We start from the raw sequence: 13,637 nt of genomic DNA, 5'->3' as shown, positions 1-13,637 counted from the left end.
AGCCCAAGAATTTGTATTTCTTTTCTTTTTTTTTTTTTTTTTTTTTTTTTAAGATTTATTCTTTCATTTGACAGAGTTACAGATAGAGAGAGAGAAAGGTCTTCCCTCTGCTGGTTACTCCCCAAGTGGCCTCCACGGCTGGCTCTGTGCCAATCGGAAGCCAGGAGCCAGGTGCCCTCTCCTGGTCTCCCATGCGGGTGCAGGGCCCAAGCCATCCTCTGCTGCCCTCCGGGGCCACAGCAGAGAGCTGGCCTGGAAGAGGGGCAACCGGGACCAGAACCGGGCGCCCACATGGGATGCCGGCGCCGCAGGCGGAGGATCAATCAAGCGAGCCTCGGCGCCGGCCCCCCAAGAATTTGTGTTTCCAGCAGGTTTCCAGATGATGACACTGCTCTAGGGACCACATTCTGAGAACCACTGTAAATGGCTGAGTAGTTTTCGTCCTGCAATACAAGTTCCTTAGCCGGTTTTGAGATACTGGTGTGAGCCCTCGTGATTGCCTCCAACGTTCACTTCTGGTGTGTGTCACGAAGGGAGCCTAGAATCACCTAACGACGCCCTCGCGGAGTCGTTTTTGATTAGTGCGTCCTCACTTCCCGGCTGTGCAGCAGAACCAATACCCACTATTTCACAGGAGGCTAACACAGAACGCCGGCTTGTGGCCAGGAGATGCCTGAAGGACGGCCTTTGCGAGGCAGAGGGCCCCACCACTGGAGGGGCCCCGGGGTCCCCCCCCCCGAGAACCGCTGCGACTCCCGCATTCCCCAGAGCGCAGGGGCTGCGGTGGGAGCCTCGGGACCCAGACAGGTGGTCACACCGGCTGGGTGGCCAGAAGGGAGCGGCTTTTCCCGCAGGTGGGGCCGCGGGGCGGGGCGAGGGGGAAGGCCCGCCCGCGCCGGGCTCGCTAACGGGCTCGCGCCGCCGCCCTCGGCCCGCCCCGGCTCCATCTTGCGGACGAGCAGGTTGCGCCGTGACGCCACCGCTCCCTCAGGTGAGCCGCGGCGGCCCCTCTCCCCCCCTCGCCCCTCACCCTGACCTCGCGCGGCTCGGTCACCTTGCCCCCCGGCCCGCTCTGGGGCCCGCGGTCCCGGAGATGTTGGCGCTTTCCGTGTGTCCCGCGGCAGGGCGTGGCGGAGGGTCTGGGAGTGGGGTTGGGGGCGGGCAGCGGCTCGGGGCCGGGAGGCGAGGGGGTCTCGGCCGGCGCTTGGCGGGCGCGCGGATCCGAGCGGCCAGGGGCGGCCGGCCCTCAGGTGGACCCCAGGTGGAGGGGCCGAGACCAGCGGAGGCCGAGTAGGACCACGCCTGGCTGGGGACCGCGCGCTCCGGTGACACTGCAGATTTGGGGGAACTCGGGACGTTGCTGTGCGCAGTTAGCCCTAGGGCGTGCGCAAGCCCGAGGTTGTGCGTGGCTTCGGGTTCACAACCCTTAACTGCTCTAGGAAAGAGCGTTCCGGGTGGGATTCCCCGCTCCGTGACCTGCGGCGAACCCTTCCCAGGGAAACCAAGGCACCGAGGGGAGAGCCGGCGGTGTCCACCCTGAGGTGACTCGGTCTGCCTCTCGCCTCCAGACGCCCCGGTCGCTGCCTGCCGGTGGGAGCTGATCGATAGTCGTCTGCCCTGATTAGGCACCGAGTGTAACGACTGGCCTCTCAGGTGCGGAAGGCTTTGCGAGCGCTGGGCGGGCGGCTGGAAGAGTCGGCCCTCAGCGCCTCTCCGAGCGCAGGGCCAGTCGTGCCTCTTCGTTTTTTTTTTTTTCCGTTCCGGACTTAGAGGCCAGTTTTGGAAAATTGTATCTGCTGTTGCCTAACTTTAGTCACTTTTCCTGTTGTTTTCCTTCCTCCTCCTCTCTCTTTTTTTTTTTAACCCCCTCCCTCCCCGCGTAAATTTGCAACAGCTGCCTCTTGTCCCCGGGCTGCATGCCATCCGTGAGACGCCCATGGTGGGCCCCTCCCCTTTTACTAGGTGACTCACTGGGTGGAGATTGGTTTGGAGAAGCAACAATAATTTTCTGGTTTTAAAAAAGTGATTGCTGACAGAGAATGTTTAAAAGAAACCTCTGGTTCACCAGAAGAGTCTTATTCACTGGGCAAGGCTAAGTCATTTGTTGAGTCATTTTTGTGATTTTTTTTTTTAATCTGTTTGAATAGATGATACATACATAAGTCTGAAAGTGCTCAAGGTACACTGAAAAATAAGCCTCCCTCCAGGAGCCACTGTTTTTACTTCCTTGAATATCCTTTCAGGGATATTCTGTACATATATTACACTAGACAGTAAGTGTATTTTTTTTACTCATAAGTTTGCAGACCTCTTGTGCACTTTGTCACTTTTTTCCCCCCTTCATATTAAGTATCGGAGATGGTTTAATGTTTGAATTAAAAAAGACTTTTTTTTAAGATTTATTTTATTATTTACATGAAAGAGTTACACAGAGAAGGAGAGGCAGAGACAGAGAGAGGTCTTCCATCCGCTGGTTCACTCCCCAGTTGACCGCAACAGGCTGGAGCTGTGCTGATCCGAAGCCAGGAGCCGAGAGTTTCTTCCTGGTCTCCCATGCAGGTGCAGGGGTCCAAGGATTTGGGCCATCTTCTACTGCTTTCATAGGCCATGGCAGAGAACTGGATCAGAAGTGGAGCAGTTGGGACTTGAACCGGCGCCCATATGGGTAGGATGTGGGCACTGCAAGTGGCAGCTTTACCCGCTACGCTACAGTGCCGGAAAAGGCTTATTTTAAAAAAAATATTTATTTGAAAGACGGCTTCCAGAGAGAGGGGGAGAGAGCTTCTATTCACTGTTTCACTCCCCAAATGGCTGCAAAAGCTGGGACTGAACAGGCTAAAGTCAGGAGCGTGGAACTCCATCTGGGTCTTCCAAGTGGTTGGCAGGGGACTCATGCACTCCTACTGTCTTGTGCTGCCTTCCTAGGTTCATTAGCAGGGACTTGAGCCAGTGTTCACTGGGTTGTTGGTGTTGCAGGCATGTATGCCACAATACCAGCCCAAAGTGCTTCATTTTTAATAGCTGCATCTTTGTCACATAGATAGCCATAATTTTTTTTGATATCCATAAATTGTTACATGTGTCTCTTATTGGTGGACATCTAGATTATTTTTAACCTTTTCCTGTTATAAATAATGCTGTAATGAATAGCATGGTACATAAATTTGCACTGGTGCAATTATTTCTCTAATATTGATTTCTGGAAATGAAATTGTGTTCTAGTCCTTTATATAATTCTTCAAATATAACAAAATCAATTTCCTTTTTTTTTTTTAAAGATTTATTTATTTATTTGAAAGTCAGAGTTACACAGAGAGAGAGAAGGAGAGGCAGAGAGAGGTCTTCCATCTGCTGGCTCACTCCCCAGAATGGCCGCAACGGCCAGAGCTGCGCTGATCCGAAGCCAGGAGCCAGGAACTTCCTCTGGGTCTCCCATGTGGGTGCAGGGACCCAAGGACTTGAGCCATCTTCTCCTGCTTTCCCAGGCCACAGCAGAGAGCTGGATTGGAAGTAGAGCAGCCGGGACCCAAATTGGCGCCCATATGGGATGCCGGCACTGCAGGCAGCGGCTTTACCTGCTACACCACAGCGCCAGCCCCCAAAATCCATTTTCTTAAAAATGCTTTAATTTGTCTTATGTACAGATAGTCTTTACTTTGTTTTTCTTCTGTCTTAAAAATCTTGTTGACTTTATTCTTAGGCCTGGAGGACAAGATTTAATATAGCAGTTAAAGGATATAAATGTAGGACTTTGTTACTGAACAGTTTCTTGAAACTTAAACTGTTTATGTATTCTTTCATACAGAACTACTCTTTGTCTTAAAAATTATTGATCTGGGGGCCAGTGCCATGGCTCACATGGCTGATCCTCCGCCTGTGGCGCCGGCATCCCGTATGAGCGCCAGATTCTAGTTCTGGCTGCTCCTCTTCCAGTCCAGCTCTCTGCTGTCGCCCGGGAGGGCAGTGGAGGATGGCCCAAGTGTTTGGGCTCCTGCACCCGCATGGGAGACCAGGAGGAAGCACCTGGCTCCTGGCTTCAGATTGGCACAGCGCCGGCCGTAGTGGCCATTTGGGGGGTAAACCAACGGAAGGAAGACCTTTCTCTCTGTCTCTCTCACTGTCTGTAACTCCACCTGTCTATAAAAAAAATTATTGATTTGTCTTACAAATTATTTTCAGGTTTTTGCCTTTTTTGATCCTGACCTTTTTTGCCCTTGTTGGTCTATGTTGCTGTCTTTCTCCTCCATACCCCAAGTAGGCTTAGATAAGAAAGCAAATGAAGAGCCTCTTTTTTATTTTTATTTTTTTGCATCTGTTTCTTTGGCTCCCAGGTGACACAAAACTGAGTCACTTTTCTTGTTTTCTTTCTATCTTTTTACTACATAACTTTGATTGTATGCATGTCCAATTATTTCAATTTAGCAGTTTTTTAACTTCTGTGTTTGTCATAACTTAAATTTTTCTCATTTTTCTGAGCTGTCTACTGAACAGACTGGAACCCCACCCCCCACCCCCACCCCCACGCTCCCAACACGCATACTTTTCTACAGCACCTAGGACAATTCATAAATGTTGGATTGAGTCATATTTGTTTGGCAACCTGATGTAAAAGAAAGGAGTCACGGCAAATTGAGTAGAAGTCCCAAAATATATGTTTAAAATTTAGCCAATTAGATGGTAGATCCAGAAATGCCAAAATAGTCTGGTAACCAGGTGTGATTCATAGAGTGGGAGGATCTGCATCACCTGGAAGCTTTGTTGGACTTGCAGAATCTCGGGCCTCGTGCTGGAGCTACTCTGGTTTAACAAGATCCTCATGTGACATATATACATATTAAAGTTGGAGAAGGCCTAATTTTGTCTCCTACATTCTTCAAAGAAGAGAGATTTCAGTTAAGTCAGGATAGATGAGTGAGCCCAGGCTTGAGGGCCAATTCAGTTCATTATAACAGTGGTTTCAGCAAAGGCTTAGTCGGAATGGTTCAAGTGGTAGAGATTTCTCATTGAGGGATAGGTGCTGGTAAGAGATTAATTAAGGAGATAAATCAAAGCCAGTTGTAAGGAGATCTGAGTATCAGTTCAGTGAATTTTCATATGATAGTCCACCCATAGTCATTGAAGATTTTTGAGCTAAAAAAAAAAAAAAAAAAAAATTTTAGGAAGCTCACCTAGTGCCAGTACCCAGAAAGATTGGAAGGTAGTGAGTTTAAGCAAGAATATAAATGGAGATCTAATTCTAGTAAAATAGACATTGAGTGATGAAACCTGGTCTAAGGGTATGGCCATTAGAACAGAAATGACAGGGAGAATAGGAGAGGAATTCTGAAGAAGAATAGAAAAATATTGGGTTAACTACTACACCAGAGTAGTAAGGCCTCCTGACTTCTATCTAAATCTGTTCCTTATTCGGTTTTGGTGATCATCTATTTCACAGTTACATTTCACTTTTGCTTGTACATAATACTGTTGTTCTGTTTTCTTGCCAATCTGTGTCCAGCACCTTTTCAACCTAGTTCACCATTTATTCTCCATTTATAGTAATGTTTTATGGTAGATGATAAGTACGTGATTTTATGAGTATAGATATGAGTATTTGCCAGGTGTATTACATTTGATCATTAATATTTTAGATTTTATCAGGCTAAGAAGTGATATTTTTAAAAATAAAAATTTACCTATTCACTTGAAAAGCGGAGTGACAGAGAGGGAAAGAGATACCTTCTATCCTCTATTGGTTCATTATCCGCATGGCTGCAACAGCTGGGGCTGGGGCCAGGCCAAAGCCAGGATCCAGGAACTCCATTCAGGTTTCTCACTTGGGTGCCAGGGAGCAGAGTAGCCAGGGCTTCTCACTGGCACTAAGGTATGGGATATAGGTATTGCAAACAGTGGCTTAACCCACTGGGCCTCAAGCCCCTGCCAAAATGATACTTTCTTTTGTCTTTATTTATGATTGTGTTAGATTAATAATGGTTTTTCAAATGTAAAAAAAATCTAAGTTTGTTTTTGTCCACACTAACTCTATTATGTTTTACATGAGCCGCCTTAAAAAGTTTTTTTTTTAAAGATTTATTTATTTATTTGAAAGAGTTACAGAGAGGCAGAGGCACAGAGAGAGTGAGTCAGAGAGGTCTTTTATCTGCTGGTTCACTCCCCAGATGGCCGCAATGACCGGAGCTGCACCGATCCGAAGCCAGGAGCCTGGAGCTGCTTCCAGGTCTCCCATGTTTTTGCAGGGACCCAAGGATTTGGGCCATCTTCCACTGCTTTCCCAGGCCATAGTAGAGAGCTGGATCAGAAGTGGGACAGCCGGGATTCGAAACGGCACCCACATGGGATGCCGCACTGCAGGCAGCAGCTCCCCCTGCTATGCCACAGTGCTGGCCCCTAAAAAGTTGTATGAAGAATTTAAACATGCAGAAGTAGAAGAATATAAGGAATCTTCACATATTCATCACCTCTCAGGAAGTTCTCAGCTCATGATTGATCTTGTTTTATCTGTATGCCTGCACAGCCCTTCCATATTATTTTGAACCAAATCTCAGATATCACATTTTATATGTAAATGTTCAGTGTGTATCTGTAAAAGATTAAGGTACTTTATGAAAATCGTAATACGATTTTCACACCTGAAGACCTAATAATTTCTTGTCAATTTGTAAGGTATTTTTTTCCAAATGTAAATGAGCTCCTTTGAAGATAATAACTTTCAAACTATATATTACAGACTGTAGTTCCAAAAATAAATACTTAAACTTTTGAGTTCATATTGGTAACTTAATTCATTGATCATCTTTCATGCTAGGGAACTAGAGCATTACTTTGAAAACTGGTTGAAGGGAAAAAATCAAATATTATACCTTTCATATATAACTGTACATCAAGGAAACCATGGCTGATAGGGTAAGTTTTTCAAGTATCTCAGATAGTAAATGAAGAAAGAATAATAGAATTAGATGTAGGAACTGATCCTCAGTCACAAAAACGAGAGACATTCTCAAGTCAATTGTTATTTGTTTCTTGATGAAAGTATATGAAATACCTAGTGGTAGTCTCGACAGAAAAACTGAATCAGCTCTTTGGCTCTTAGGACATTAAAGGACCACAGAGTTTCATGTGGCAGAATCCAGACAGTGGGAGGTTTCAGGACAAGCCATCTGGTTTCTTCCACAAATAAATTGCAGAAAATAACAAGGGAGGTGAGGCTTATTGTTTAAAAGATGAGGGGTCTTCAGAAAGTTCATGAAAAGTGTGTATGATGAAAAAATTAGGTATGGATTTCAGAATTTTATTTGCACCAAAATAAACTTAGCCTTTAATTCCATTTTCCATGAACTTTTTAGAGTCCTTTGTACATTGAAGTCTTTATGAATAAGAAGGTCTGATGTCTTCAGAATGGCTTTCAGATAATCTAGCATAGTGATTGAGAGACAAATGAAATCAAATTGACCATGACTTGGTAATTGTCTAAAATGAACATGAAGGTAAAAATGTTCCTTATACTAGGTTGAACCACAAGGAATTTTTTTGTAGATTAAAACCACTGAATTTCAGTAATGTCATATAGTTCAACCTAACACTACTCTACTTTTATGTATGTTTGAAATTTTCTGTAGTAAGAAGTTAAATAGGGGCCGATGCTGTGGCATAGCGGGTAAAGCTGCCACTTGCATCCCATGTGGGCACCAGTTCAAGTCCTGGTTGTTCCACTTCCAATCCAGCTCTCTGCTATTGCCTGTGGAAGCAATAGAAGATGGCCCAAGTGCTTGAGCCTCTGCACCTGTGTGGAAAACCTAGAAGAAGCTCCTGGCTTCAGATTGGCCCAGCTGCAGCTGTTGCAGCCATTTGGGGAGTAAACCAGTGGATGAAAGATCTCTCTCCCTGTCCTCCTCTCCCCCTCCCCTCCTCTCTCTCCCCCTCTTCCCCTCCCCCCCTCCGCCTCTCTCCCTTCCCCTCTCTCACTCCCCCCCCACCTCTGCCTCTCTGTAACTCTGCCTTTCAAATAAATAAATCTTTTTAGAAAAAGTTAAATAAAACAAGAACAAAATAAAGCATTCAAAAGTAATTGGAAATTTTAACACTGACTCATTGATAATAAGGAACTGTTAATTATTTTAAATGTAATTACATAACACATTTACTTAATGTACATATGTATTTAATAGCTTATTTACTTATTTGAAAGGCAGAGTTAGATCTTCTATTCATGGTTCATTCCCCAAATGGCCACAATGGCTGGAGCTGAGCTATACTGAAGTCAGGAGCCAGGAACTCCATCAGGGTCTTCCACATGGATATCAGGGGTCCAGATACTTGGACTATATTCAAGTGCTTTCTCTGGGCATGTTAGTAGGGAGCCGAATTGGAAGTGGAGCAGCTGGGACTTGTACCAGTGCTCTTAGGGGATGCCAGTATTGCAGGCAGTGGCTTAACCTGCTACACCACAATGCCAGCCCCTTTGTTAGTGTATGTTTTTTTTTTTAAATGGCTTAAATCATTTTAATAGTTTAATGGTTTTTTCCCCTTCTGGTATCATATTTTTTTTAACCCAGAAGCTTTTTATTTAAGGTATATAAACTTCATGCATTTCATAAATACAGATTTAGAAACGTAGTGATTCTTCCCACCCTTCTTCCTCCTCCCTCTCCTACTGCCATTCTTATTTTTTACTAAGAGCTATTTTCAGTTGGCTTTATACACATAAGATTAACCCTATACTAAGAAAATAGTATTAAAAAAACTATTTCTTGACAGTCAAGATGAGGGCTGTTCAAAGTCATCGCATCTCAAAGTGTCAATGTCGCTTCTCTAGGTTACCTTTTAGATGTTCTGGTGGTTACCACAGATGAGGGAGAACATATGCCATTTGTCCTTTTGTGATTGGCTTATTTCACTAAATGTAATGTTTTCCAGTTGCATCCATTTTGTTGCAAATGATAAGCTTTTTTTTTTTTTTTTTTACTGCTGTGTAGTATTCCATAGCATACATATCCCATAATTTCTTTAACCAGTCTTCAGTTGATGGACATTTGGGTTGATTCTATATCTTAGCTATTGTTAATTGAGCTGCTTTTTTTTTTTTTTAACAAGACCTTGTTTTTAGAGGTACCTATTAAAGTACATAAAGCTAAAATGATATGTCAGGAATTTGCTTCAAACATTCAGAAGAAAGGTTCAGAGCAAGGCAGAGTATGGAAGAAACAGGATTTGCAACAGATTGGTGATTGTTGCAGCTTAGTGATGGATCTGGGGATTTAGCTTTACTTTTGAGTAAGTGTAAAGTTTTCCATAATTCTAAGTTTAAAAAAATCCAGAGCTTAACCCTGTTTAACTCTAGAATATTAACTCTTAATGATTGTGCCATTGTTTCTCATATTGTGATTTTATCTGCATTCGTGGAGATTTCTGTGACACCTGGAAAGCAATGTTTTTAAAGATTTGTTTATGTATTTATTTGAAAGGCAGAGTGATGGAGAGGGAGGGACACAGAGTTATCTTCCATCGACTGGCTCACTCCCCCAGATGTATACAACAGCCAGGTCTGGGCCAGGCTGAAGCCAGGAGCCAGGAGCTCCATCTTGGTAGCAGAAGCCATTTTCTGCTGCCTTCCCAGGCACATTAGCAAGGACTTGGATTGCTCAAACTCAGGCTCTGATAAAAGTTGCCAGTGTTGCAAGTGGTGGCTTAACCTGCACCACAAAAGAGGCCTTGCATTTTTAAAAAAACATTCATTTATTTACTTATTTATTTGAAAGCCAGAGTTACACAGAGAAGGAGAGAGAGAGAGAGAGAGGTCTTCTATCCACTGGTTCACTCCCCAACTGGCAGCAACGGCTGGAGCTGCGCTGATCCGAAGCCAGGAGCCAGGAGCTTCCTCCAGGTCTCCCACATGGGGCAGAGGCCCAAGGACTTGGGCCATCTTCTACTGCTTCCCCAGGCCACAGCAGAGAGCTAGATTGGAAGTGGAGCAGCCAGTACTTGAACTGGCGCCCGTGTGGGATGCCAGCACCACAGGTGGTGACTTTACCCATTACGCCACAGCGCTGGCCCCAGCATTTTTAGTTTGTTGTTGTTGTTGTTTTACAGGCAGAGTGGACGGTGAGAGAGAGACAGAGAGAAATGTCTTCCTTTGCTGTTGGTTCACCCTCCAATGGCCGCTGCAGCCGGCGCACCGCGCTGATCCGAAGCCAGGAGCCAGGTGCTTATCCTGGTCTCCCATAGGGTGCAAGGCCCAAGCATTTGGGCCATCCTCCACTGCACTCCCAGGCCACAGCAGAGAACTGGCCTGGAGGAGGGGCAACCGGGACAGAATCCGGCGCCCCGATTGGGACTAGAACCCGGTGTGCCGGCGCCGCAGGTGGAGGATTAGCCTAGTGAGCCGCGGCACCAGCCGATTTTTAGTTTTAATAGTTATGAATTCATTTTAGTGTTACCTTATACTTGTGGCAAGAATACTGCAAGTTTTCCATTTATGAAGTGATATAAACCATACTTTTGAAACTCTTAAGTGAGAAATTATTTGGTTTTAAAATATTCCATAAATAATAGTACTGGTAGAATTCAGATACAGAAATTCAGGTATGATAAGAATCCTTGCATGTATGAGATCAAAGTTGGCCCCTTCAGTATGCTGTACTGAATCCACTGGTGCAAATGGTGAACGAAAGAGTGTTTTAGGAGCTTTCTTTATACCCCTATTATCTGCATTTTAGTGCCTCCCATACTCTTTGGAAAGAATAGTATTTTGTATTAGAACCATGTGTGTACATCTGTGTATCTTCAGAAGCCTTAACCCTTATAAGAAATTACAGGAAGCATTTTTTTGTTACAGAATGTCATACCCAGGCTATCCGCCCAGTGGCTACCCACCTTTCCCTGGATATCCTGTAAGTATTTCCACTTAGCATTATTAAAAGTAATTCACGTCCTCAGAAAATTGTGGTCATATGACTAGTCTGTGATAGATCTTTTTTTTTTTTTTTAAGATTTATTTTATTTATTTGAAAGAGTTACAGAGAGATGTAGAGACAGAGATGTCTTCGATCTGCTGGCTCACTCCCCAGATGGTCGCAACAGCTGGAGCTGCATTGATCCGAAGTCAGGAGCCAGGAGCTTCTTCTGGGTCTCCCATGTGGGTGCAGGAGCCCAAGCACTTGGGCCATCTTCCACTACTATCCCAGGCCATAGCAGAGAGCTGGATTGGAAGAGGAGCAGCCGGGAATAGAACTGGCACCCACATGGGATGCTGGCATTTCAGGCCAGGGCTTTTACCTGTTGTGCCACAGCGCCGGCCCCGTGTGATAGATCTTATAGATATGCCACAACAGGGATCATAAACTCAAATGCTCTGAGGGGCCAAGTGAAGACACATATAGTGTGAGAACTTAGAGCACCTGCTTCCTCAGGAAAGCTGACGGCTGCTCAGCTCTAGCTTGATGTGGGCGCGGCTTGTAGGAAGGCAGACCCAGTGTTGCAGGTTACTCTAATTCTTCAAGTAAGGCAAGAAACCTGGATTTTTTAATGAAATTGCTGAAGTTTTAAATATGTGGATTTTTTTTAAAAAAAAAAAGCTAACTGCTGTATGATCTAATAAAACTTATATATGAGTTGAATATCTCCCATGAATTCATGATTCTTAAACCTTGTGTTAAGAGTATTGTGGCCCGAGAGTGCAGTGGAGGATGGCCCAAGTGCTTGGGCCCTGCACCCACATGGGAAACCAGGAGAAGCACCTGCCTCCTGGCTTCGGATCAGCGCGGTGCGCCGGCCACAGCACACTGGCCGCAGTAGCCATTGGGGGGTGGACCAATGGAAAAGGAAGACCTTTCTCTCTCTCTCTCTCTCACTCTCACTGTCCACTCTGCCTGTCAAAAAAAAAAAAAAGTATTAAAATAATTAAGAAGGGCTTGATTCAGAGGTAACAAATTACAGTGAATCAGAGGGCCTTGGGCTTGTGTTGTGAAACTTTTAGTATTTGGAGTACATTTTACAAATGTACTAAGTTTCACCTTTCTTTTTTTTTTTAAGATTTATTTATTTATTTGAAAGTCAGTTACACAGAGGAGAGGCAGAGAGAGAGAGGTCCTCTATCCGATGGTTCACTCCCCAATTGACCGCAACGGCCGGAACTGCGCTGATCCGGAGCCAGGAGCTTCCTCCGGGTCTCCCACGTGGCTGCAGGGGCCCAAGGACTTGGGCCATCTTCCACTGCTTTGCTAGGCCATAGCAAAGAGCTGGATTGGAAATGGAGCAGCCGGGTTTTGAACTGGCGCCCATATGGGATGCTGGCGCTTCACGCCAGGGTGTTAATCCACTGAGCCACAGCACCGGCCCCCACCTTTGTTGATAATTGAAGACTGAACTCATTGCTGAGGCATGCATAAGAGCGATCCATTTATTTTATGCTTGTAAGTATGGAGGGCTGCTATCTAACCCTAGGAAAATAGAGGAGCCTTTACAGTTTAATGATAATGTGTGTAGGATAATTTTTGAAACAAAGAACCCCCAAATCTTAGGTCTTGCTCACTTAAGTCTCCTGGAAGTCAGTGGCAGGGTAGGGGGAGGTTGGGAGGAAGCCTTATTTCATGTAATGTTTTAGGTTCTGAGTCTCCATCCTTAAACTATTTGTACCCGCCTAAAATCCTTACTGGACCCTTTGCTTTTGGCTGGGAGATGAAGGAAGAACATGGAGGATTGGACAGAGGTTTTTAGGAGCCAGGTTGGAAGTGGTGTACATCACTTTTAAGTTCATTTACTGATAGTCATATGGTTCTACCTAGCTGCAAGGAAGTCTGGGAAATATGGTCCAGCTCTGTGGCTGGGGAGGGAAGAGTTTCTTGAACATGTAACCATCTCTGTCACTCTTTGACATTCCTGAGGTCTAAAAAAACCACACTCTGTGTGATTTGGGTCACCTTTTCAAAGTCACCTTAGGCAGCAGGTCCAAGTATATTCCAAGAAAGCTATGAATTCTTCTGTTTAGGGTACAGAAGAGATCGTTCTTCATATTTTCAGATGCTAGGGAAATGAAGGAACTTAGAGCCTAAGGTTTGAGAAATAATCTACTTCTGACGTCCAAGTCGAAAAATAGACCCCTCTTGTCTGAACTAAGTAAAATTAAATTTGAGTGCGGACAAACAAATGTTCTGAAAAACTAGTAGATGGATAATTGATGAATAGTATAAAGTACTAGGACTTCTGAACTTTTAAAGTGTAAAAGAACAAGCTAGAACTTAATAGTCTTTTTTAAAAAATATTTTTTAAAAAATTATTTATTTATTTAAAAGAGTTACACAGAGAAGAGAGGCAGAGAGTGAGAGACAGGTCTTACATCCGATGGTTCACTCCTCAATTGGCCGCAACGGCTGAAGTTGCACTAATCCGAAGCCAGGAGCCGGAAGAAGCTTCTTCCAGGCCTCCCACGCAGGTGCAGGGGCCCAAGGACTTGGGACATCTTCTGCTGCTTTTCCTGGCCATAGTAGTGAGCTGGATTGGAAGAGGAGGTCTTGAACAGGCGCCCATATGGGATGCCAGCACTTCAGGCCAGGGTGCCACAGCACCGACCCCCCCCCCCCCAAAAAAAAAAAAAAAAAAAAGATTTGAAAGGTAGAGTTAGAGAGGGCTACAACCTTGGCTAC

The 13,637-nt window shown here is 45.0% G+C and overlaps 1 protein-coding gene across 3 annotated transcripts in view; it reads left to right on the top strand.

Annotated features, from left to right (window-relative positions):
* Positions 1–904: 904 nt before the first annotated feature.
* Positions 905–13,637, top strand: part of ANXA7 (annexin A7) — a 30,707-nt gene continuing 17,974 nt past the window's right edge. Inside the window, exons 1-2 of one of the 3 annotated variants that reach the window (XM_062215086.1) lie at positions 905–991; positions 10,832–10,886. In XM_062215086.1, coding sequence (XP_062071070.1) covers positions 10,833–10,886 — 54 coding nt within the window. In that variant the 5' untranslated portion in view covers positions 905–991; position 10,832. Of the gene's footprint in view, positions 992–1,632; positions 1,654–2,646; positions 2,666–10,831; positions 10,887–13,637 lie in introns of those variants that run through there. The other 2 variants (XM_062215088.1, XM_062215087.1) reach the window with 2 other exon arrangements.

The sequence above is a fragment of the Lepus europaeus genome, chromosome 17, assembly GCF_033115175.1.
Source record: "Lepus europaeus isolate LE1 chromosome 17, mLepTim1.pri, whole genome shotgun sequence".
In the NCBI taxonomy this organism is placed as follows: Eukaryota; Metazoa; Chordata; class Mammalia; order Lagomorpha; family Leporidae; genus Lepus; species Lepus europaeus.
The sequence above is the reverse complement of the archived record's forward strand: the minus strand, read 5'-3'. Positions and strand labels throughout refer to the sequence as shown.